The 21,553-nt window shown below is 48.6% G+C and overlaps 1 protein-coding gene across 3 annotated transcripts; it reads right to left on the reverse strand.

Moving 5' to 3' along the window:
* Positions 1-3,347: 3,347 nt before the first annotated feature.
* On the reverse strand, positions 3,348-21,032 carry KIF2C (kinesin family member 2C). Of its 3 annotated transcripts, XM_022574980.2 has the most exons (21): positions 20,865-21,032; positions 19,915-20,009; positions 17,311-17,412; positions 17,095-17,143; positions 14,806-14,928; positions 12,990-13,115; positions 12,338-12,438; positions 11,590-11,685; positions 10,900-10,954; positions 10,646-10,808; positions 9,390-9,480; positions 9,056-9,119; positions 8,885-8,976; positions 7,982-8,124; positions 6,994-7,198; positions 6,765-6,875; positions 5,826-5,893; positions 5,383-5,488; positions 5,176-5,289; positions 3,570-3,693; positions 3,348-3,460 (listed from the first exon to the last, which is right to left on the reverse strand). In XM_022574980.2, the coding sequence occupies exons 1-21, from the start codon at positions 20,929-20,931 to the stop codon at positions 3,378-3,380; spliced, it is 2,178 nt and encodes a 725-aa protein (XP_022430688.1). In that variant the 5' UTR covers positions 20,932-21,032; the 3' UTR covers positions 3,348-3,377. The 3 variants fall into 3 exon arrangements, with proteins under 3 accessions (XP_022430688.1, XP_022430690.1, XP_089750345.1); XM_022574982.3 differs by lacking the exon at positions 12,990-13,115; XM_089894219.1 differs by lacking the exons at positions 17,095-17,143; positions 19,915-20,009; positions 20,865-21,032 and having other exon boundaries at positions 17,311-17,392.
* Positions 21,033-21,553: the final 521 nt, after the last annotated feature.

Here is a 21,553-nt window from a genome sequence, read left to right on the forward strand (position 1 = left end):
CAGCTACAAAAATTAACTCAAAATGGATCAATGACCTAAATATAAGAACATAAAACTCTTAGAAGAAAACATTAGAGTAAATCTTCACAGCATTGGATTTGGCATGAGATTCTTAGATATGACACCAAAAGCACAAGCAACAACAAAAATGTAAGTTAGACTTCATCGAACTTAAAAACTGTTGTGCTTCAAAGGATACCATCAAGAAAGTGAAAAGACAACTCACAGTATGAGGGAAAATATTTGCAAATTATACATTTGATAAGGGTCCAGTATCTAGAATATATAAAGAGCTCTTACAAGTCAACAATAAAGACAATCCAACTTAAAAAATGGGCAAAGGACTTGCATATGCACAAGAGAATTGAAAACATATGCTCAGACAAAAACTTGTACATGAGTATTCATAGCACAAATGGTCTGTTCATAATGCCAAAAAGTAGAAACAACCCCCAAATTCATCAAGTGAAGGATAAACAAAAAGTATAGCCATGCAATTGGAATATTATTGGGCCATAAAAAGGAGTGAATTGATACATGCTACATGATTCTTTAAAACATATGCTAAGTGAAGAAGCCAGACACAAAAGACCACATATTATATGATTCCATTTATATGAAATGTCCAGAATAGGCAAATCCATAGTGAAGGAAAAATAGATTGGTTGTTTCCTGGGGCTGCGGGGAGAGATGAATGGGGGTGTGTATGTGGCTGCTTGAGGGTAATTTTTTTTTGTTTTTTAATTGAGGTATAGTTGATGTGCAACAGGATTTCTTTTTGGGTCATAAAAATGTTCTGGAATTAGGGGTGATGGTTGCCCAATTAAATGAGTATACTAAAACCCACTAAATTGTACACTTTAAAAGAGTGAATTTCATACTGTGAATTACACTTCAATAAATGTAAAAATTACATTTTCATTATTTTAATTAATTAATTAATTAATTAATTTTTGTGGTACGCGGGCCTCTCACTGTTGTGGCCTCTCCCGCTGCGGAGCACAGGCTCCGGACACGCAGGCCCAGCGGCCATGGCCCATGGGCCCAGCCATTCCACTGCACGTGGGATCTTCCCTGACCGGGGCATGAACCTGTGTCCCCTGCCTCGGCAGGCGGACTCTCAACCACTGCGCCACCAGAGAAGCCCACATTTTCATTATTTTTTAAAAAGCCCTGGCATATTCAAGAAATAAAGGCCAGTGTGGTTGGAGAAGAGTGAGTGCCTAGAGAACCGTTCATTCATTCATTCAAAATATTTTGTGTGCTTGTCATATGTTCAGGATATTGTGGATACAGTATTAAAACAAAAATCTTTGTTCTTATGTGCTTAAATAGCTAGTAATTATATAGCACTTATTAAGTGTGAGACATTGTACCTATTGCTTGGTGTGTGAACTCAGTTTTCTTTTCCTTTTTTTTGGGCCACACCGCACAGCTTGTAGGATCTTAATTCCCCAACCAGGGATCCAACCCAGGCCCCTGGCAGTGAGAGCGCAGAGTCCTAACCACTGGACCACCAGGGAATTCCAAAATTCAATTTTCATAGTAATTCTATACTGTACAAGCATTATTCCCATTTCAGAGAGCACAGAGGTTAAACAACCCACTTAAGGTTCTGCAGTCAGAGGTCGGATCCCACCCTGCACTATGGCTTGAGAAGCTGGGCTCTTAGCTACCAAACCATTCTGCTCAAATTACATTCTCACTGGACCAATAGAGAGGAGCTGACCAGGTGGGGCCTAATAGGCCATGATAGGGCATTTAGAATTTATTCTTTGTGTTATTAAAGGGTTCCAAGCAGGGGAGAACCTATAAAGATTCTTCTGGCTGCTTGGGGAGAATGGGTCACTGGGAGTTAAGAATTCACAAAGGGGGGCAGTTAGGGAAGGTGGTCAGGTCTGGGATGGTGGCATTGGATCTTTGCAATTTCGTATACTAAAACCCACTAAATTGTACACAAAATTGTGGGTATTGGTGGCCTTGTTTTACAGATGTGGGAGAAGTTAGGTATCTGGAAGCTTTTAAGGCCTTAAGAGTTAGTGCCATTTCTGTCAAACTTCTGATTTAGCTGAATTTCTGAATCCAGGCCCTCTATTTGGTTATTTAATGGCACCTCAAACTCCTGTAATTTTCTCACCATGAGGTAGAGAATGCCCCTACTTTACAATGAAGTAACTGAGTCTGAGAGGGCTAGAACCTGGTCCATCTGACCCCTCTTCTCTGGAGTTTCTGCAGTAGCCCACATGACCCATGCCCCACCATGTCTCCCGGACTGAGGCCTTTCTGAAACACACATTTGGTTGTATGGCTCCCAGGCTAAAAACCTTTCAGTGGCACATTACCATTTAGATAATTCATGTTCTGTGACACGGGATCTGGAGTCTTCTAGTTCCCAAACCATACATGCCCTATTGTTTGGTTTCTCAGTCTACCTGGCAAACTTCTCATTTTTCAAGATCAAACGTGTTACCCATCAGATCCTTTCCTGTCTAGCAAGGCAAGTGCTTTCGTGTCAGTGTTGACACAGAATCTTTTAACATGCCTTGAGCAGACTGTAAATGACAGAGCACCATCTCCTTTCTGCTTACGACTCCTGTGCCCAGGAGAGGGCCTAGGACCTAGTCAGCATTGAACAAGGCAGAGGTTGGAGTCTTCACCATGTCACTGAAACTGCAGGTGTAGATTTGGTCTCCTGGGTAGAGTACAGAATCAGCACTACCCAGAGTTGCAGTAGGGTCCTAAGTCCCAGAAGGCTCATACACATCCCAGGCACTTCCCACATACCACTCAACAGGCTGATTTTTTTCTCTTTATTGTTAGACACAATGTATAAATACATAAAACAGAAAACAGCAGGGATCCTCTTGGGCCTCAAAAAACAGCAGGGAAGGAAGAGGTCCCGGCAACTTTTTTTCAAGTACAAAACATATAAGTGCCCCGACCAAGGGTATGGAAGGCAGGCCAGGGCCAGCAGAGCTGAACTAAAGGCTCCTTCCCTCTCCCAAGAGCCAGGACAACCCCAGGGAGCTCTCCACCAGGAGCCAGTCCACACAGGCAGAGTGCTGCCCAAGGGAAAACTCTACACCAGAGAGCTTTCCCCTCTTGGAGAGAAGGGCAGCACATAAAATAACTAAAAGCTCCCTCTTTCCATCCTTGTTCCCTTCATGGCTACAACTGAGGAAAAGGAAAGTCGTGTCCCATGCACTCTGACCCCTCCCCAGCTGCCCTGGGCCCAGATGCCCCCATACTTGGCATTTACCAAAGCTTGTCCCAGCTCAGACCTTGACTAGACCCACCAGGTGCCCAGAGTTCGCTGAGGAGGGAAGGGGAGGGGAAAAGACTGGGTGTGACACCAAACAGATCTTTATTTGCATTCGTCAATGGGGCCGTTTCTTGCTGCTTATTTGTTTGCTGGCCTGCTCTTCTAGCTGCATAGCCAGGCGCAAGGCCTTGAGGACATCTGGAAGGAAAGGGTGGTGCACCCGGGGTTAGTGAGTCTCTCAGAGGCCTCATTCCCTCTGGCAGAGCTGCCATCACCCGCAGAAGCCCCATCCTCTGGCCGCACCCACCTTGCAGGGCTGAGAAGTGCTTGGCTTGCTGGGCCAGGGCACATTCTGCTTTATTCACAAAGGTCTCCAGGTCGTAGTCTGGCTGCTCAGCCATCTCGGAGAGCTCCAGCCAGCCCGGCCCTTCCTGCAACAACACAGCGCGAACCTTGTCAGGTCAATAATGACCAAACCAATCTAGCAAATCATTCCTAGGGCTCTACCATCTGCAATGCAGATGCCCACTCCTCCAGCCATGCCCCATACCCTGCCTCCTGATCCTCTCCCAGAAATTCTCAGCTTGAATTCATCCTCTTCCCCACCCCAAACTTGTGCGTGTGCCTTATATCAAATGAATGTTATCATCTGTCTTGATGCTCGAGCCAGAAATCTCAGCAAGAACTTCTTTCACTCTGCTTGTCCCCCAATCCTACTAATTCCACCCCCGAAATGGTTCTTAAATCTCATGCCCTAATTCCAATACCATGGCCATGGTCATAGTTGGTCTAGACACCAACATCTCTCTTGAACTCTAACAATCTTCTAACTGCTCTTAACTCCTAAGTGCCTCTACTCATGCTCGCCCCACATCCCGAAACCAGCCTCTATACTGTGGCCATAGTAAGGTACCTAAAGCTCTGATGTGACCATGTCACCACTCTGCTTTACTCTCTTCAAAGGCATCTACTGCCCTCATAACGAAGTCCAGGCCTTTGGTGTGAACCATTAAGGCCCTTTAGCATCAGGTCCCAGCTGACCTGTCCACAGCCTTGATCTCCTTCCCTCATCTGCTCACACCTTTTGCTCTGGCCAGAGCGAACCTCTCATTCTTCCTGAAAGTACCGCGTCCTTTCAAACATTTGTACCCTGAGCGTGCCACGGAGGGAGGACGCATGTAGGCATTTATCCTACATGTTCCCTCCTCAGTTCTAAGTGCCCCGAGCTCTCCCCTCTGCTCTGCACTCTGAAAGCCCCATTCTTAGGGACTCTCCCCCACTTGCTCTTCCACAGCAGGGATCACAGCAGTGGTAGCATCTACCACTTACTAAATGCTGACTACAGGCTGGGGATGGCTGAGTGCTTTAAAAACATATCACTTAATCCTCAGATGTAACCATCTTGTCTTGCCCATTTTGGGGATGAAGAATCTGGGGGCCCAGTGAAACTCAATGACTTTCACAAGGAAATCAGCTTATAAATAGAAGAGTCACGATTGATCAAGTCTTACTTTCGGGCCTGTTATCCGTACTTCAGGTTTTTGGCCCTTGGTCTCAGCACAGCAGCTGGCATATAGAAAGTACTCACCAAACATTCACTGAACAAACAAGACAAGGTTACCCTCCAAACCCTCAGTCAGGAGCATGGGGTAGAGAGACCAGCTCCAGCCAGAACGATGGAGGAAAGCCTATGTGTGCCAGGCTGGGGAAGGAGGTGCGGTAATTAGCTGCTCTAGAAGAGCAGCTGAAATAATAAATGGAGAATTAAGAAATGCTGGTGTAGATGGCTGCCTCTTGCCACCCCAGCCAGAAGACCCAGGGAGGGGCAAAGCCCAGGTCACGGTCAAGGAATGGCGCTGAGCCCGTGCTAGGATGGATATCCAGTCTCTCCCAGCCCAGGGCTAGCCCTCCACCTGTATAATCTCTTTGAGCTCTTCCATGGCCCTCTCCTCCAGCTCCCTGATCTGAGTCATGGCTTCATTGAAGCTGGACATCTGGGAAGACAGTTCCTCCTCTTCCTTGGAGAACTAAGGGGGCAAAAGCAGAGACACAACAGTGTGGCCCAGTCCCCATCTCAGGAGGCCACGTTTCTGTCTTGCCTGGCCCACCCTGCCCCTTACATTGCCTGTGCTCAGGGCCCCGTCAGAGCTGGCTTCCATCTCTTCTGTTTCCATCTGAGTTGGCTGCTCCCCACTGGGCCCACTGTGGGGGCTCAGCTCCTTGACCCTGAGAAAACAAGAAGGTCTCAGATCCCACAGCAGCCTCCTTGGTACTCACGAGTGTGCAGCACCACTCAGATTGCGAGACTTCGAGGAGATGGACTAGCAGCTTTGCTTTGGCCTAGGAGAAGTCCCTCACTCACACTGCTCCCCACCAAAGCCTGAGGGGATCGGAAAAAACCTTGTAGCATCATATATGAACTCCCAGGCCTCAGATTCAGCGAGTCACAGAAGAGGAGACAATGGGCACTGAGTCGCCAGAGCTTCCTCCCCACTCTCATTGCTGTCATTCCCTCCCCCAACCTGCACCCCCTCCCCATCCCACCTGGTGTAGGTACTAGTACCTGTCTGCATATCTTAGTGTATTTAAAGTATATTCACAGGAGCTTATGCCTGGTGAGATCATGGCGATCTGCAAAAGAGGGAATGGGCACTTAAAGGTCAAGGATCACAGGGTAAGAGTGCTCTTGGAGAGGCTGCCAGTAGGAGTTCTTTAGGCTGCTAATACCCACGTGGAATTGGGGGCAGAACCCATTAAGCAACCACTCTGTGCCAGGCAACTTGCCCCATGAGCCCTGCAAACTAAGGTGCCTTAAAAATTGGTCCCTGGGGACTTCCCTGGTGGTGCCGTGGTTAAGAATCCGCCTGCCAATGCAGGGGACATGGATTTGAGCCCTGGTCCGGGAAGATCTCACATGCCGCGGAGCAACTAAGCCCGTGCACCACAACTACTGAGCCTGCGCTCTAGAGCCTGCGAGCCACAACTACTGAAGCCCGCATGCCTAGAGTCCGTGCTCTGCAACGAGAAGCCACTGCAATGAGAAGCCCGCGCACCATAACGAAGAGTAGCCCCCGCTCACTGCAACTAGAGAAAGCCTGTGCACAGCAACAAAGACCCAACGCGGCCACACACACACACAAAAAAATCACTCACAGTTGTGGCCCTCTATTTCCTAGGCTGGGAGCCAATGACCCCTGAGGGAAGCCACAGAAGAGACGAGGACTGCCTCTCCTGCTTCCCCAAAGGTCCTCCTTCTGAATTCTCCAGCCCCCTTTTCATCAGGTAAGGGAGGAATGACCTTCCCCAAAACAAGAGCTGCACGGACATACAATAAAGGGAGAAGACCCTTTCCTCCCCTCTTGGGTAGGCAAAGAGGAGCCTGATGTCCAAAAGCAGGGGGTGAAGCCCAGTCAAGTTAGAGCCTAGAAACCCAGGTGGCCAAGAGCACCAAGCCTCTTGCCCAGGGACAGGAGTGCACCACCTCCAAAGGGACCCTACTCACCATGCAGGTCCTTGAGTTCTCCCCGATAAAGGAGTCCCTTAGCACCTGTGTCAGCTTGCTCTCGCGGAACGGGGTGTGAGCTTTGTTCTGTCCCAGGGCCCTGATGCACTCCTGGGGCACAGCAGGGGAAGCTGAGGTCCCCTCCCTCCTCTTGAGATGCCCACTCTCTCCCTCCCTCCCCCAGCAGCCCTCCAGGCCAACCCCCTCCCCTCCAGCTGGGCTCCACTACCTTCAGAGCCAGGAGACTCTTGTTGATTTCTGCGCCCTCCATGCGGGTCTGCCGGTCAGCACTGGAAGTGTCTGCGCCTCGCTCGTTCCCTGCCAGATCCACCAAAGAGAACTTGCCATGCACTCTCCCTTTGGCTCGAAGAAGAATCTGGAAACAGGCGTGGGAGCGGGAAGAGCTGGAGTTGGCAAATGTCTGCCCAGAGGTCCTGTGGCAAAGGAGGACAAAGAAGGACTATGAGCTCCCAGGGTCACCAGCCACCATGGCACCCCAGGTTCCAAAGCAGTCAGTTCTCCGGTAGCAGAGGGACACAGGTCAGGACTCTAAGATGTCTTGTGTCATCCTGTCCCACTTCTGTCCTGCCCTCCCTCCAGCTCTGGACCTAGTGGCTTACCCTTGCAGTCAAAGTACTGGATTCTGTGTGAGGGCCTTGGCCAGACCCCAGGGCCCATAGGACATGGGGAAGCATGAGTTGCCTCTGCTGCAGGGCACACAGGGAAGGAGGGGCTGTCATGAACCACTTGCTGCAACTCAAGGGCCCTGGGGTGGGCAGCCCTCTCCCTGGGCCTCCATAAGCTGCCCAGCATCCACTGCACCACGCCTAGGGCCCTGGTAGTGCACTTCCCTACCTCTATACAGGAAGGGAGCTGTGGCCCCATCACTTCCAGCCTAGAGCACAACCAGAGCTCCTGTCTCCCACCACAGAGGGAGGGAACAGCAAGGAGAAACCCAGAGAAGCCAGCAAGCATGCCTTTGGGTAAAAGCCGGGGAATAAAGCCTGCCTTGGTCAGATTCAAGATACTTTGACTCGACCCTGATAAGTCTCGTCCTGGGTCATCGGCCCCATTGAGACCACTTAAGGCAGAGGCCTTCAGAGCCCGCACCAAGCCAGGGAAAGCGGCGCTCTGTGGAAACAGCAAAGGACTCAGCGCTAGTCTGTTACCTGACCTGGCATTAGAAGGTGGCCCCTTCCCCTGGCCGGAACTCTGACCTGCAGGCACTGCCTATGTCGATCATCTTGATGACGTCATCAGCACAGCTCACCACGTGCTCCTGCAGCCCCACCACCTGCACCTGCTGCTTGCCATCCTCTAGCACGCGCAGCTTGGCCTTCTTGTTGAGCAGGTCGAACAGCTGTGTCAGGCAGGGGAACAAGGCCAAGGCCATCAGGCGCCGGGCACCCCACTGACTCCTCCCTCCTTCAGGGCCGGTCCCAGCTTAGACAAGGGCTGGCAGCAGGAAAGGCAGGAGAGGCTGAGCTGGGTTATGCCAGACTAGCAGCGGACAGTCCACTTGGGAGCTGAACCAGACTGCCTCAGTTTGATGCGACCCTGCTACTTTACTAGCTATGTGAACCTGGACAAGTACTTAGCCACCTAGCCTCGTTTCTCATCTGTACAATAGTGACAGTGACAGTAATACTTCCTAGTAGGATTGTGGTGATGAGCTGAGAGAAGTAAAGTGCTTAGAATAGTGCTTAGCACCTAGTGACATCTTAATAAGCAACCCTAGCTATTATTATTATCTAGACCCCACTTGGGGAAGATGACTCTGCAAAAGCATAGAGGTAGAAAGATACATAGACATCTATAGAGAGAACACGAGTGTGAGAATGGGGAAGAAGAGAGTTATGAGGGAGGTGTGTGGAGGGAGGACAGGGCACACACAGGCAAACCTCCCATCTGAGAGGTGGCCCTGAGGCATATTCCTGCCATACTTGTTGAGCGTGGGTACCATCCCACCATTGGATGAAAGCTCCCACACGTTTGGGCGAAGTGGCCCAGAGGCTTGACAACCCACAGGTCGTTTGGCTTCTACAATTTCTAGCCAACCTCAAGGTTTCTGAAACTTCAGGGGCCCCAACAGCATAAACAAAGGGCTCCCTGCCAGCTACCTTCCCATTATAGATCTCGAAGAATGTCACATAGACTTCCAGGCCCAGGTTCCGGTATCGGGGCTGATTCTTCAGGAGGAAGACGTCCCGGGCTGTGGGGAGAGAGGCTGGATTAAGTAAGCAACCTGCCCTTCTGTGCCCAACCCCACTGTGGCAGAACACACTACTTACAGGCCATCGCATAGATCCCTTTCGATGCGTTCTGGGCTTTCCCACAGAGGTCTCCACCCATCGTCTGCAAAGGGAGGGGGCAGAAGACCGTGGTAAAGGGCCCTTGGCCTAGGCCAGGGCACTACTGGCTCCACCACCACAGTGGGCCACACCAAAGCTGGGAGGGGAGGCTGGACCTACTAAGGCCCCTCCTTGAACCTGGCACAGCAAAGGCATCTGGAGATGGGGCATCTGCACTGAGGGGATTTTCTGCAACAAACTCATTGTCCTCCTTTTCAGAGACCCAGAATTCCGCTATGGGTAGGCTTGCTCTCTGCCAGGCCTGAATACTCACATGAGTCTTACCACTTCCCGTCTGGCCATATGCAAAACAGGTTGCTTTTCCCCCTTCAAAGATTGTCTGTACGAGTGGCCTTGCTGTGAACCTAGGAGAAAGGATGGGGAAGAGTGTACATCTCTCCTCAAATGTGCTCCCTGGAACATGGAGCACAAAGCAGGACTCCTAGAGGCCTCCTTCCAAGCATGAGTATACCTCTCACACAAAGTGGTCCCACCTGACCCCATCCCCACTTATAAATTTGAAATTCTCCTAGCCACCTGGGGAGAGCTGGACCGACCTGCCAGGAGCAGGCTGATGGTCCACACTCTAACTGAGCACCTCCTCTACCCTGGAGACACAAGGTGAAAGCTTGAGCTTAGCAGCCGACTTCCAGCATAAGATATGCTACAAAGATCAAAGAAACCATCTAAAGTAGGAACCTAAATTATTTTAGGCTTTGTGGGCCTAAAATAGGTCTCTTCCATATATATACATACATACATACATAAATATACATATATATTTAATGATTCTTTAAAAACACAAAATCCATTCTTAATTTGAGAGCCATATAAGAAGGGATTGCAAGCCAAATTTGGTCCATGGACTATAGTTTATCAACCTCTGGTCTAGAGCAGTGCTGTCCGATAGTAGCCACTGCCACACATGGCTTTTGAGCACTGGAAATGTGGCTAGTGTAACTGAAGAACTGAATTTTTTTTTTTGGCCACACCGCATGGTTTGCGGGATCTTAGTTCCCCAACCAGGGATCGAACCCAAGCCCCCTGCAGTGGAAGCACAGATTCTTAACCACTGGAGTGCCAGGGAAGTCCCTGAAGAACTGAATTTTTAACTTTATTTAAACAGTCGCATGAGGCTAGTGGGTGTTGTATTGGACAGAGTAGTTCCAGAGTTTGCTGAGTCTGCTAAGCCCAGTGGGAAATGGGTGGCTGCACAGGACATAGGAAGAACCCCTAGGGCTTGCCCCGCCCAGCTTCAAAGAGTGCAATGGGTAATACCTCACTTCTGTCCACTCAAGCGCGGGCCACTAAAGCTGAAAAACGGGATGGGACAGCCCCAACAGGGTCTTCCAGGTGCTGGGAGCCAGAGCCAGCTCTGTGTCATGGCCCATCCAAAGAAAACACAAGAGGAAGCCAGGAAGGGCTTCAGGGTCAGCATGTCTGTGAGCGTGAGTGTTACCACAATGTCCCTCATTGGAAAGAGTAAAGTGTCAGGCGGAAGGAGGAGAAACAAAGAGGCAAGGGACTAACCTGTAGACGACTTCATTTGAAGCTGTTTCGTCAAATGCGAAGTCAAAGCAGAATGCTTGGTTCTCCAGGTACTTTGTTAAATCCACTTTTAACTTGGGCTCATGTACCAAGAGGACACACTTGCTAGGAACGGAAATCACATCAATTTCTTTCTTGGCCAATTCTGCAGAAGGACAGTATTTCAGGGGATACTCCCTGGACACGGGGGAACCCACAGTCAGTCCAAAGCCTCATTCTGACTGAATAGGGCTTACCTTGTTTATTCAGCGGTCGTTTCCTAACACAAACACATATCCTGTGCTCTTCAATCTTCGAGGATGAGGAAAGACAACCAAGAGCAAAAGGTCAGAGCAATATTGAAAGAAAGCTTGTCCACAACCCATCCAGTTCTAATCCCAAGTTTGGCTCAGGCAAGGGCCAAGATCTAACACTGGAACCCACTATGCCCATAGTTACTCTGGAGCGTAAGAAGGTAGCTCTGAATTTTCTTCCCAGTTTCCTCACTCTGCTGCCTATAGGAGGGTTCAGCACACTGTCATGATTAGTAGTAAGAATCTAGCCAACCTACTGAAGCAGGGAGTATGGGGGTGTGGGAGTTGATAAAGATCAGACTCTCCCATCTAGGCCTCACTAGCTCCAGCCCACCAAAGGGTATTAAAAAACCCCTTGAGGGTGAGTGAAGATTCCTGCACGCTCTCGTTGCCTTAAGAGATGATTCTGTCTCTCACTTGTACGCCTACTCGGGAAAAGAATCTGAAAAGGAATCATATGTGTGTATGTGTGTGTGTGTGTGTGTGTATTTACATATATATGTAGAGAGAGAGAGACTCAATCACTGTGCTGTACACCTGAAACCAACACAATGTTGAAATCAACTATATTTTAAAAAAAAAATTGTACACCTACTCAGGAAGGAGAGGTAGAAACCCTTTGGGATTACTTACAGGATCAGTCACAGTAAGTGGATGACATTCCAAAGTAGCCCGAAATTCTTTAATCATCCGGGAAAATTCCCAGTTTGGAAAGCTGTTGTCATACTCCTGTGTGGGATAGGAGTGAAGAAAGACTGACTGCCAAGATGTTAAGTGCTCTCAGGCCTCAGTGCTAGGAACAGCAACAACAACTCTTCATATGCACACAGCCCTGCAGGGCTGACAAGCCCCCATACGATCTCACTGCCCCCAACTCTGGCTCTGGGCAGAGAACCCAGGAACAAAGTCTTGGGAACAAAGATTGGCAGGGGGCCTAGGCATGCACAAACCACTCTAGGAACTGGGGCAAGAGCCACTGTCCCACATCTTAGGAGACCAGCAGGCTGGGATTCCCCTGTGCCATTAACCCAACTAAAGGGAAATAATCCAAACTGGAACTCCACTGTGGCACCCGTGCATACACGCAACTAGGAAGTTGGGGGAGGCAGGCAACTGTGCCCAGCAGCCCACTGGACACTGAACTGTGTGATGGGCGTGCCCATTGGACAATCAGCAGCAAACATTCCTCATCTGAGGGCCTTCAGAAGAATATCTGAATTATTTGTTCTCTGAATCCTGATGAGAAACTAGTTAAACTTCTTGGATATCAGAACTGGAGCCTCAGAAATGCTGGGGCCGAACTGTTATCTCTGTTGCAGACAAGGTTTCAGTTAAGGATGCCTGTCCAAAAACCTTTGCCCTTGCTTCCCAAGAAAGGTACCTGAGCTCGTTTTATTCTCATTTCAGAGTTCTGGGCTCTTTTCTCTTCTCGCTTGTTCTTCATTTTTTCCATTTCCTTCACAATACAAGATTTCCTCCGAACTATGGGGAGAAAAAAAAAGGAAGCCCTTTCTTTTACCTGTCTAGGCCAGCCTGTTCTTCTCTGGCTGTTGTGTTGAGTCCTGGGCCTTTCCCAGGACTAGGCCTTCTCTAGACCCTTGCTCTTATGTCACCATATACATGGAGAGGAAGCAACAGCTATGACTCTTGGGATGGCCAAGACCACAAGAGACTTGCTAATGTGGGCACTCCAGGTCTAACCCAAGCTCTCTCTATGCCTCTGTGGCATCTTCTCAACAACCAGAAGAGGTGAGATCATCCCTGCTTGGTCTTGGTGGGCACTCTGGGCTGTTCTTTGGGTGTTGGCCAAGACTTTAGCTGTGATAGCACCTCAACTACATCAGAGGGCTCCTGCCACCTGGCAGTGACAGGGTCACCTCTTGTGAAAGATTGATTCCGTGGCCACAGGGAAACACGACCCCATGTGACAAACATGGTTTGAATTCAGGTGCCAAGGCAAGCCAGGTGTGGGACAGGCTGTAACTACCTATCCTGCACTAGGAGCAGGGCAGCAGACAGCTCAGCGTGTCTACCTGAGTTCACAGGGTTTGCAGAAGAGCTGCCTTGGACGGAGGAATGGACTTGCTCTTCCACCTCCTCGCTGACCATCGTCAATGGTATCTCAGCCACTGCAGGGCAGGAGGGCCTAGTGGGGCCGGCTGTGGGGGAACAAGAGTGATTGGAGAAGCAGGCAGGCATACGGCAGCCATGCTCATCTGAGCCCTAGCGGGTCATAGGCCAGGAGGAAGGCTACCGACTGCCAGCTCAGCAAGGGCTCAGGCTCCTACCGTGTGAGCAAAGCTCAGGCTTCTTCCTGCATCTTGGCCCACACCTTGAACCCAACAAGGCCCTCCACAGGGGCTGGCTCCTGGGGTCAAGAAATCTTAAAGAGGGTGGTCGGGGCAAAAAAAAAAAAAAAAAATCTTAAAGAGTGTGTGAGTATCTCAGTGTGGGCTTCACCATGAAGGGAAAAGCCTTTAAAGGCCTGAACTCTTCAGGCTTGACCAAGCATGGGTTCTCAGGCCAGGCCAGGCCAGGGCTTTCTACTCATTTAGGAGAAATTTCTGACTTCAGAACCCAGGTGGTTAACAGGAGCAAGGACTGAAACCCAGGAATAATGGGAAACTGAGCAACGTGCAGGCTTTTCTCTGGTTGCGGCGAGCAGGGATTACTCTTCTTTGCGGTGTGCGAGCTTCTCATTGCGGTGGCTTCTCTTGTTGTGGAGCACAGGCTCTAGGCGCGCAGGCTTCAGTAGTTGTGGCTCACGGGCTTAGTTGCTCCGCGGCATGTGGGGTCTTCCAGGGCCAGGGATCAAACCCGTGTCCCCTGCATTGGCAGGTGGATTCTTAACCACTGCGCCACCAGGGAAGCCCCAACCAACCATACTGATTCAACCCAGAAAGGTACAACCCATGGTGACTCACTACTTCCCATACCTGGTCGTGACCCTTTTGTTTGCCTTCACTTTATTAGAGCTGAATTTGATACACATTAAATGTAATGATTACAAAAATCACCTACTTTATTTACTAATAACTAGTAAAGTTGACAATTAAAAATGTTTGGGACTACCCTCTACCCTGTTGGTGCAGTGGTTAAGAATCCACCTGCCAATGCAGGCGACATGGGTTCAATCCCTGGTCAGGAAGATCCCACATGTTGCGGAGCAACTAAAGCCCGTGCACCACAACTACTGAGCCTGCGCTCTAGAGCCTGTGAGCCACAACTACTGAAGCCCGCGAGCCACAACTACTGAGCCTGCGAGCCACAACTACTGAAGCCAGCGCTCCTAGAGCCCGTGCTCCAAAACAAGAGAAGCCACCACAGTGAGAAGCTCGCGCACTGCAACGAAGAGTAACCCCCACTTGCTGCAACTAGAGAAAGCCTGCGCGCAGCAACAAAGACCCAGTGCAGCCAAAAATAAATTAAAAAAAAAAGTTTTAAAAACTCCATTTATATAAAGTCAAAAAAAAGAGAAAAAGTTAATTTATGCGATCTGAAGTCAGGACGTAGGTACCCTTGGGGGCTTAGGAACTGGGAGGGGGCCTGAGGGGGACTTTTGGGGGTGCTGGTAATGCTCTGTTTGATCTGGGTGTCAGTTACATGAGTGTGTTCACTTTGTGAACTATGTAGTCAACGATAGGTTTACTCTTCTGTATATATATTATGTTTAAATAAAGTTTAAAAAGTAAAGTGAGATGATTTCCAGATAAGGGAGCAGTGGGGCAGGAGCAGAACAATACAAAAGCCAGGGAGTGTAGGAATCCTAGGATATTCTAGAACAGGTTCAGGGCGATGTGTGAGGACCACTCCAGGGCCTCAAACAGGGAGAACAGATTCATTACTCACTGGGAACTGAAAACTGCTTGCGGGAATTTGCAGATGCAGGCAGTTCCACCTCCATATCATTCTCCTGAGTGGTGATGCGAACCTCTGGGACAGTGGACATGCGAGTGGAGCGGCCTCGGAGACCTGAAGGACCAAGGGCAGAAGCCGATCAGTGCAGCATGATCAGGAGAGCCAAGAGGCATAATAGAGGGGCCGTCGGGGGTAACCCTCCAAGATTCTATACAGGAAAGGAGCCCACCAACTCCCCATTCCTTCCACCCAAGGAAAGGAAAAATTAGAAAGGCCAAGTACTAGTGACCCCAAAACTAATTTGTTACGTTCTGCAATCTGAGAGCTCCTGAGGGCTCCCACAAGAGCATCTGTCTTGAGTAAATGGAGGGACCTACAGACAATCTGAAATCATTTCTGGAGACATAGACCTAATCCCTGAAAAAAAGTATTCTTAACCTTAGCAACAGCACCTACCATTCTACAATCTTCCCATACCACGAAACATCATGAGGTAAGTATCAGTATTCCCAACTAATGGAAGATGACATTAAGGCACAGAAAAATTAAGCAACTTGCCCAATGCCACTCAACTAGTAAGCGTCAGAACCAGGATGTGAACCCAAGACTGCCAGATTCCAGTCTGGGCTTTTTCCACTGCTCCAAGATATTTTACAGAGCCAGGCCTGGACCACATCTTTAGAAACCATGGGATCAGCTACATGAATTTTCTGGAATCTTAAAAGAATGCTTAACTGAGAGAAACAATTGAGTTATACTTTAATTCTTGCCAATTTCTACCCATCTATATAGTTTCTCTCCATAAGAAAGAAATAATGCACCTATAAATAAAAGAAGTAGTGAATTTGGAAATAAAACACTGGTGTCATATAAGCAAATATCAACTTGTACTGAATTTGAGTTTCCTAAATTTGGGCTGATCTGATGGCTCTATATAATCCCTATTTTTCATAAAGAGCATGAATTATTATAATTTTCCTATTTCTCAAAAGATCTATAATCTTGTGTTTCATTTCTACTGTTCAATATCATGCACATTCATTAAGGGTTTTTTTTCCATTAAAAGGAGCGGTGGCAGTATCCTTTCATGTCATGCATGTGGAGTGGGATGGCTGCCACCCCCATCTCTCTTGCAGGCCCTTACGGTGGTATAGCCTGCAAGAGAGGGCCAGCAACACACCAGTCATGCCCAGCTGAAGCTCAAAACTGCACCACCTTTTACCTTGGGCCCCCGGGAACCTGAAGCTCCAGGCATGTCGTTTCTGGGCCCAAGGTGGCTGTGTTATGTCAAGGCAGTGATACCCCCTGGACTGGGACAGGCTGTGAGGTATAGCTGGTTCTGGGTTATAAGCTGGATTATTTGGGCAGTTTGTGCCTATAGCCACCGTCACAGATGACTGTAGTCAAAGTAGGTTTATGCTGACTCCTTCTGCAGAGAAAGCCCAACCTTCTGTTGGAGTTCGAGGCATTGCTATTATCTGTCCAATCTCACCCCACCCCCAGATCACCACAGCACTGCCAACTCTACTTCTAAATGGCCCTGACCTAGCTTTTCTCACAGCCTGCCCACCACCTCACTCCAAGGCATGTTGTTCCCCCAAGGAGAGAAAACAAGCCCACAATGGCTGATTACTGCTCTGGATTCCACAGGCCAGTCAGCAAATTTCCCAAATGCACCAAGTCCCTGAGAGGTTGGCCTAAGTAAGAGCTGTAGGTTGAACTGCTGAATTTTCTCTTCTTTTCTTTTCTTTAAACTGCTTTAGAGGTATGACTGACATATAAAAAGCTGTAGATATTGAATGTGTACAATTTGATGGGTTTGGAGGTAGGTATACACCCATGAAACCATTATCACAATCAATGCCATAAACCTACTCATCACCTCCAAAAGTTTCCTCCTGCTCCCTTTGTTTTGTATTTTGTTTTTTCCTTTTGTGGTAAGAACACTTAACATAAGATCTACCCTCACAGTAAATTTCTAAGTATACAATACAGTATTATTAATCATAGGCCCTATGTTGTACATTAAATCTCCAGAACTTCTTTATCTTGCATAACTGAAACTCTGTACCCTTTGACCAACACCTCTTCATTTCTTCCTCCCTGTAGGTTAGATTCTTCCTCACTGAGGAAGATGCTTGGAAGACAGGGCAGGACTCAGTCCACACAAAAGCCACCTGCTAAACTGGAGCAATGAGTCTACTTCACAGCTTCCTGAGCTCCAAGAACATCATTCCTGGCACAAACCCCATGACAGTGAGCCAGTAGAAATCCATTTACCTTCCTTTGGAGCAGGAATTTTGGAGCTGACTGATCTGCGCTTTTGTTTCTGAAAAACAAAACAAACCACCACAATATATGGCTCTTATCAATTCTCAAGGGCCTATCCTGGGCCCATGTGCTGTGCTAAAGAACTAAGCAGCCCCAGAAAACAAAACAGCAAAGAGCCAACAAGCCAAATGGGGCACTGGCTGCAGTCAGGTGACAGGCACCTACCTGAACCGTTACATTCTCCTGCAGGGGCAGATTGTCCTTTGGGTGTAAAGGAAGAAGCTGTAAGATTTCTGGGTTTATTGCAGCCACATCATCAAAATCAATCTGCAAGGAGCAAGTAAAAGCTTCTGTGAACAACATAGCTTGTTCAATCCAATTGCATCTCTGCAATCAAGGCTACCGCTAGATTCAGACTTTATAAACTTTAAGTTCCACCAAGTACTAATAGCTATAAACAAATATTTATTCCCTAGTCGTGTTTTACCATCTAGATGGATATTGCTTTCTGATTCCAAGCCAATGGTACCTGTCAGTGATGGGAATGAGGTGAAGAGGAAGGCAGACAGGCAGGCAAACAGTCAGGAAGTCCACAGCAGATCTAGGCCACTCAGCTCCCCTACTGCTCTGCGGGGCAGTGGGGTCCTACTGGGCACAGCCCCCTGAGCACCCCTTGCTGCCTGACACCAAGGAGGAAACAAGTTCTAACTGCCCACTGATAGTCAAATGGAGGGCCCTTCAGGATCTTATGGGCAGGGACCAGTTCCTGAGAGCTGCTACCTAATCCTAAATCTACCTACATTTTCTACTGGGCCCAGAAACTTCAGGCCCAGAAACTTCTTCCCCAGTCTTAGTGTCCTGCTCAGGCCTTCCCTACTTCCTGCTCATGCCTGCAATAAGGTCACAATTCTAGGTTTACATCACCAGAGTCCTGAAACCCTCTGGGGACAACTCAAACTTCACCAGCATACTTCACAGCAGGTTCAAACACACCTAAATAGTACCAACTTGATTATTTCTGTTTCAAAATGTGAAAGAGCTGAAGCATGTGCTCCAGGGTGAGAGCTTCACCTCCTACATATGCAACCTTTATGTATTAATCAGCTATTCAAACACTTACTAGGCATGAGTAAGGCTGTAGGGGGAAGGTATTCAAAAATGAATTAAGACATGTATCGCCCTTGCTTTCAGTGAGCTCATATGCTAGTGGGAGACACAAGCCATGTGCACAAAGGGCTAGAAACCAAAGCAGCATGGGATAGACGAGGAGGACAGAACCACCAGATGCAAAAGCTGGCGAGTACTTCAGTAGCCAGGCTTCTATCCACTTTTCTTGGACAGCTACAGACACTTACCCTCCCCCACTCCCCCGATTCCAATCCCTAAACTACAGAGAGCATAAACAACACAGGAGACCAAAGTTCTGACATTAACTGATCCTCACTTTGATGATTCAGGAGGAAGGAATAAGAGTGAGAGTGTGAAGGCAGCGAGACACTAGGCAGGATCATAGAGTGGGGAACTGCCCCATTTGTCCCTGGCACTACTTTGGAAGGAGTGTGTGGTATAAAGAAAAAAAGTTGATTGGGATCAGATCTTGAAAAGGCTTTAATTCCTCACTAAGAAGTTTGGACTTTATTCCAAAGGCAATATTTAAGCTGGAGTGAGACCCAATAAGAGCTGTATTTCTAAACGAAAAACAAAAACAAAAATAAGTCACACGGAACTGCTAATAGATGGTTGACAGGAATTTTAGGAACCTCTTGATTCAAGGACAGATAATGTAAAGAATTCAGTTCTTCTATTTCTCAGATATACCACCTAAATATATGCATACCTACCATAAGGCACGATACTAAGCAAGCCCTTTACACGTGTTATCTGTTAAGCTCCACAGAAGAGGGTCCAGGTCTGTCTTATTCACTTCTGTATCCCCAGTACCAAACACACTGGCTGGCATTTTGGAACCAGTACAAATGGATTTGTTGAATAAATCCTCAAAACAACCCAAAATAAGTAAATATTATCATCCTCGTTTTAGAAATGAGGAAGTTGAATTTTTAAGAGGGACAGAAACGTGCCTGAGAACACATTAAGTAGTGGCAGAGCCAGACTCTAGAATTCAGGTTTTCATACTCTTAGCTTGGTGACCTCTTCACCACACCACAATGCTTCTAAAACATAAATATCTTAGGCACATCCCTCCTCTTCTCAAAATCCTTCCAAGGCTCCCACTGCCTACAGAATAAAATCTTAAACAACTTACTGCCAGAGACAAAGACCCTCTAGTTTCCTTTTTTAGCCTTTTTGCTGCTGCCAAGCATCCTTGGCCTTCCTCAATGCCCGGAGCCAGCTTCTTTACCAGTCCCCATGAGGGCCATCTCACTGTTTCTGTTAAGCTTTCTGGCCCCCACAAGCCCAGCTCATCCTCAGTGAGTTTCCACCTCTGAGCTGCTCTAGCATTATTCATCTGTAGTTGCCTTCTATTATTTGGTGTTTCAGAAACATACTTTTGTCTCCCCAACCAGATTATCAATTTTGCTCCCCAAATCAATATCATAGGTAGTGTGCACTCAGAGCTAGCTTGGGTGAGCAAGGTTTTAGAATTCTGTGCAGTTTACTTTCTAGAAACACAACAGAAACTGTTGATTGCTTCAATTTAGAACAGGCCTGCCTAAATAAAATCCCAATGCATTCAAAGAGGACCATATTTAAGATTAGGGAGGACAAGTCGACATCAAAAACAAGGCTGACACAAGTTCCATTTCCACACACGTCTTTTAGGTAGGAAGGTGTTAAATGTGGTACAGGCATACTCATAGAACCTACCTCTTTGCCCTTTGTGGCTCCTCCTTCTGTCCATTCCACCGAAACGCAGGATTTCTCCAAGTTCACAGTCCTTACATTGGCACTGTGAATTAAGCCTATAGTATGAAAAGATCAGAGTTACCCATCTTTTTCACTTTTAGGATCCCACAGAGACTCTTAATGTAGAGTTGGCCTGAAGGAAGGGACAGTTGACTTTCTTTCTAACCCCAGGAGACAAACCTCCTGGCACTTTACCCTTGGAATATCCCACAGTGAGGTAGGCAAGGAACAGTTCTTAAAACTGAGCTGCAGAGGATAAGGACTCATCCGTACTCAAAAGAGAGCCTGCTGTGTGGTGAAGGTATGTTTGGGCAGGGGAATCACTCTAGTGCTTAGGTGAGCAGTTCCTCAACACAGCACTGAGGCTCTAGCGCCCTCAGGTTTCCCTATCTCACTCCTGACCTTTATGTCAGACAATTCTAGGGATATGGGTATTAGACCTGCCAGAGGTGAGGTAGCTGCTCAACTAAAAAAGAGAGGGTAGGATTGCAAGCTCCTGAAGAGCAGGGATCTCGTCTGTCTCGTTACCCTGAATCCCAGTATCTGACATGCTGCAAGTGCACAGCGTTTATGGGAGAACAGAGGGGCCAGAAAGCCGAGGTCCCTGCAAGAGCAGGGCAGTTGCAGGGGCGAACTTTGGAGGGGAAATGAATCCAGCAACCCTGACGTCCCGGAGAGGTCCAGTGACACAAAGGAGCTCCGCTCATTCCTGGAGGACGGGGAGGGGACCCACCGCCAGTGCAGAGGCCCCTGGCCCTGGTAGAGAAGACTGACTGCCAGTGCGGAGACCTAGACCTGGGGGGTGGAGGGGAATCCCCAACAGTGATTCAGGGCCTGCTGTTTGGGGAGGGGAGGTAATCTCTGCCGTCTCAGCCCACGGGTCCCCTTGGCCTCAGGACCCCGCCCCTCACCATTACTGCGTTGTATCTTGATGGCGAGACCGGGAAACAGGCGAGCCTGAAGAAGCGACGAGTCCATGGGTAGGCAGGAGCTCCGGGAAGAGAAACGCGAAATGCCAGAAAACCACCACTCTACCAACACTGCGAAGTCTTAACGCCGCGTAAACCGCCGAAGTTTAAATCCCGCGCGCCGGCGTCCCTAAACGTCATCACGCTGTCGCCGGCCTCTCTTCTGCCAATCAGCGGCGCCCTGCGGAGCCTGTTGGGATACGTAGTCTCCGGGGGGGGGGGCGCCTTCCGGGGCATGGGACCGCACACTCGTCAGACCACAGCGGAGAACGCAGGGCTTGCGGAGAGCTTCGGGAGCCGGCGCGGCCGGAGGGGACAGATTACAGGCATTCAGAGGGTTGCAGTACTGCTGGGGTTCCCTAAACTGAGAAACCTCAAGATGGTGTCTCAGAGGGAGGGCTCACGGGTCCTACAGTCATGGGTTCGAATCCGAACTTCTTTAGTTGCCTGCTCAGTGACCTCGGACAAGTTACAAACTTTCCCTCTTCACGCAGTGGGGAGCATGTTTCCTCCCACGCGGAATTATTGCTAAGTTTCAACGAGGGGCTATCATTTACAGTGAATGGAAGACCAGATTCACTAACTTTTTATCGAGTGTCTACCACGTGGTAGGCATGGTGCAAGGCGCTGGA

The sequence above is a fragment of the Delphinapterus leucas genome, chromosome 1 (genome assembly GCF_059928025.1).
Source record: "Delphinapterus leucas isolate spDelLeu-1000000601 "Yukka" chromosome 1, BTC_Dleu_Yukka2, whole genome shotgun sequence".
Lineage (NCBI taxonomy): Eukaryota > Metazoa > Chordata > Mammalia > Artiodactyla > Monodontidae > Delphinapterus > Delphinapterus leucas.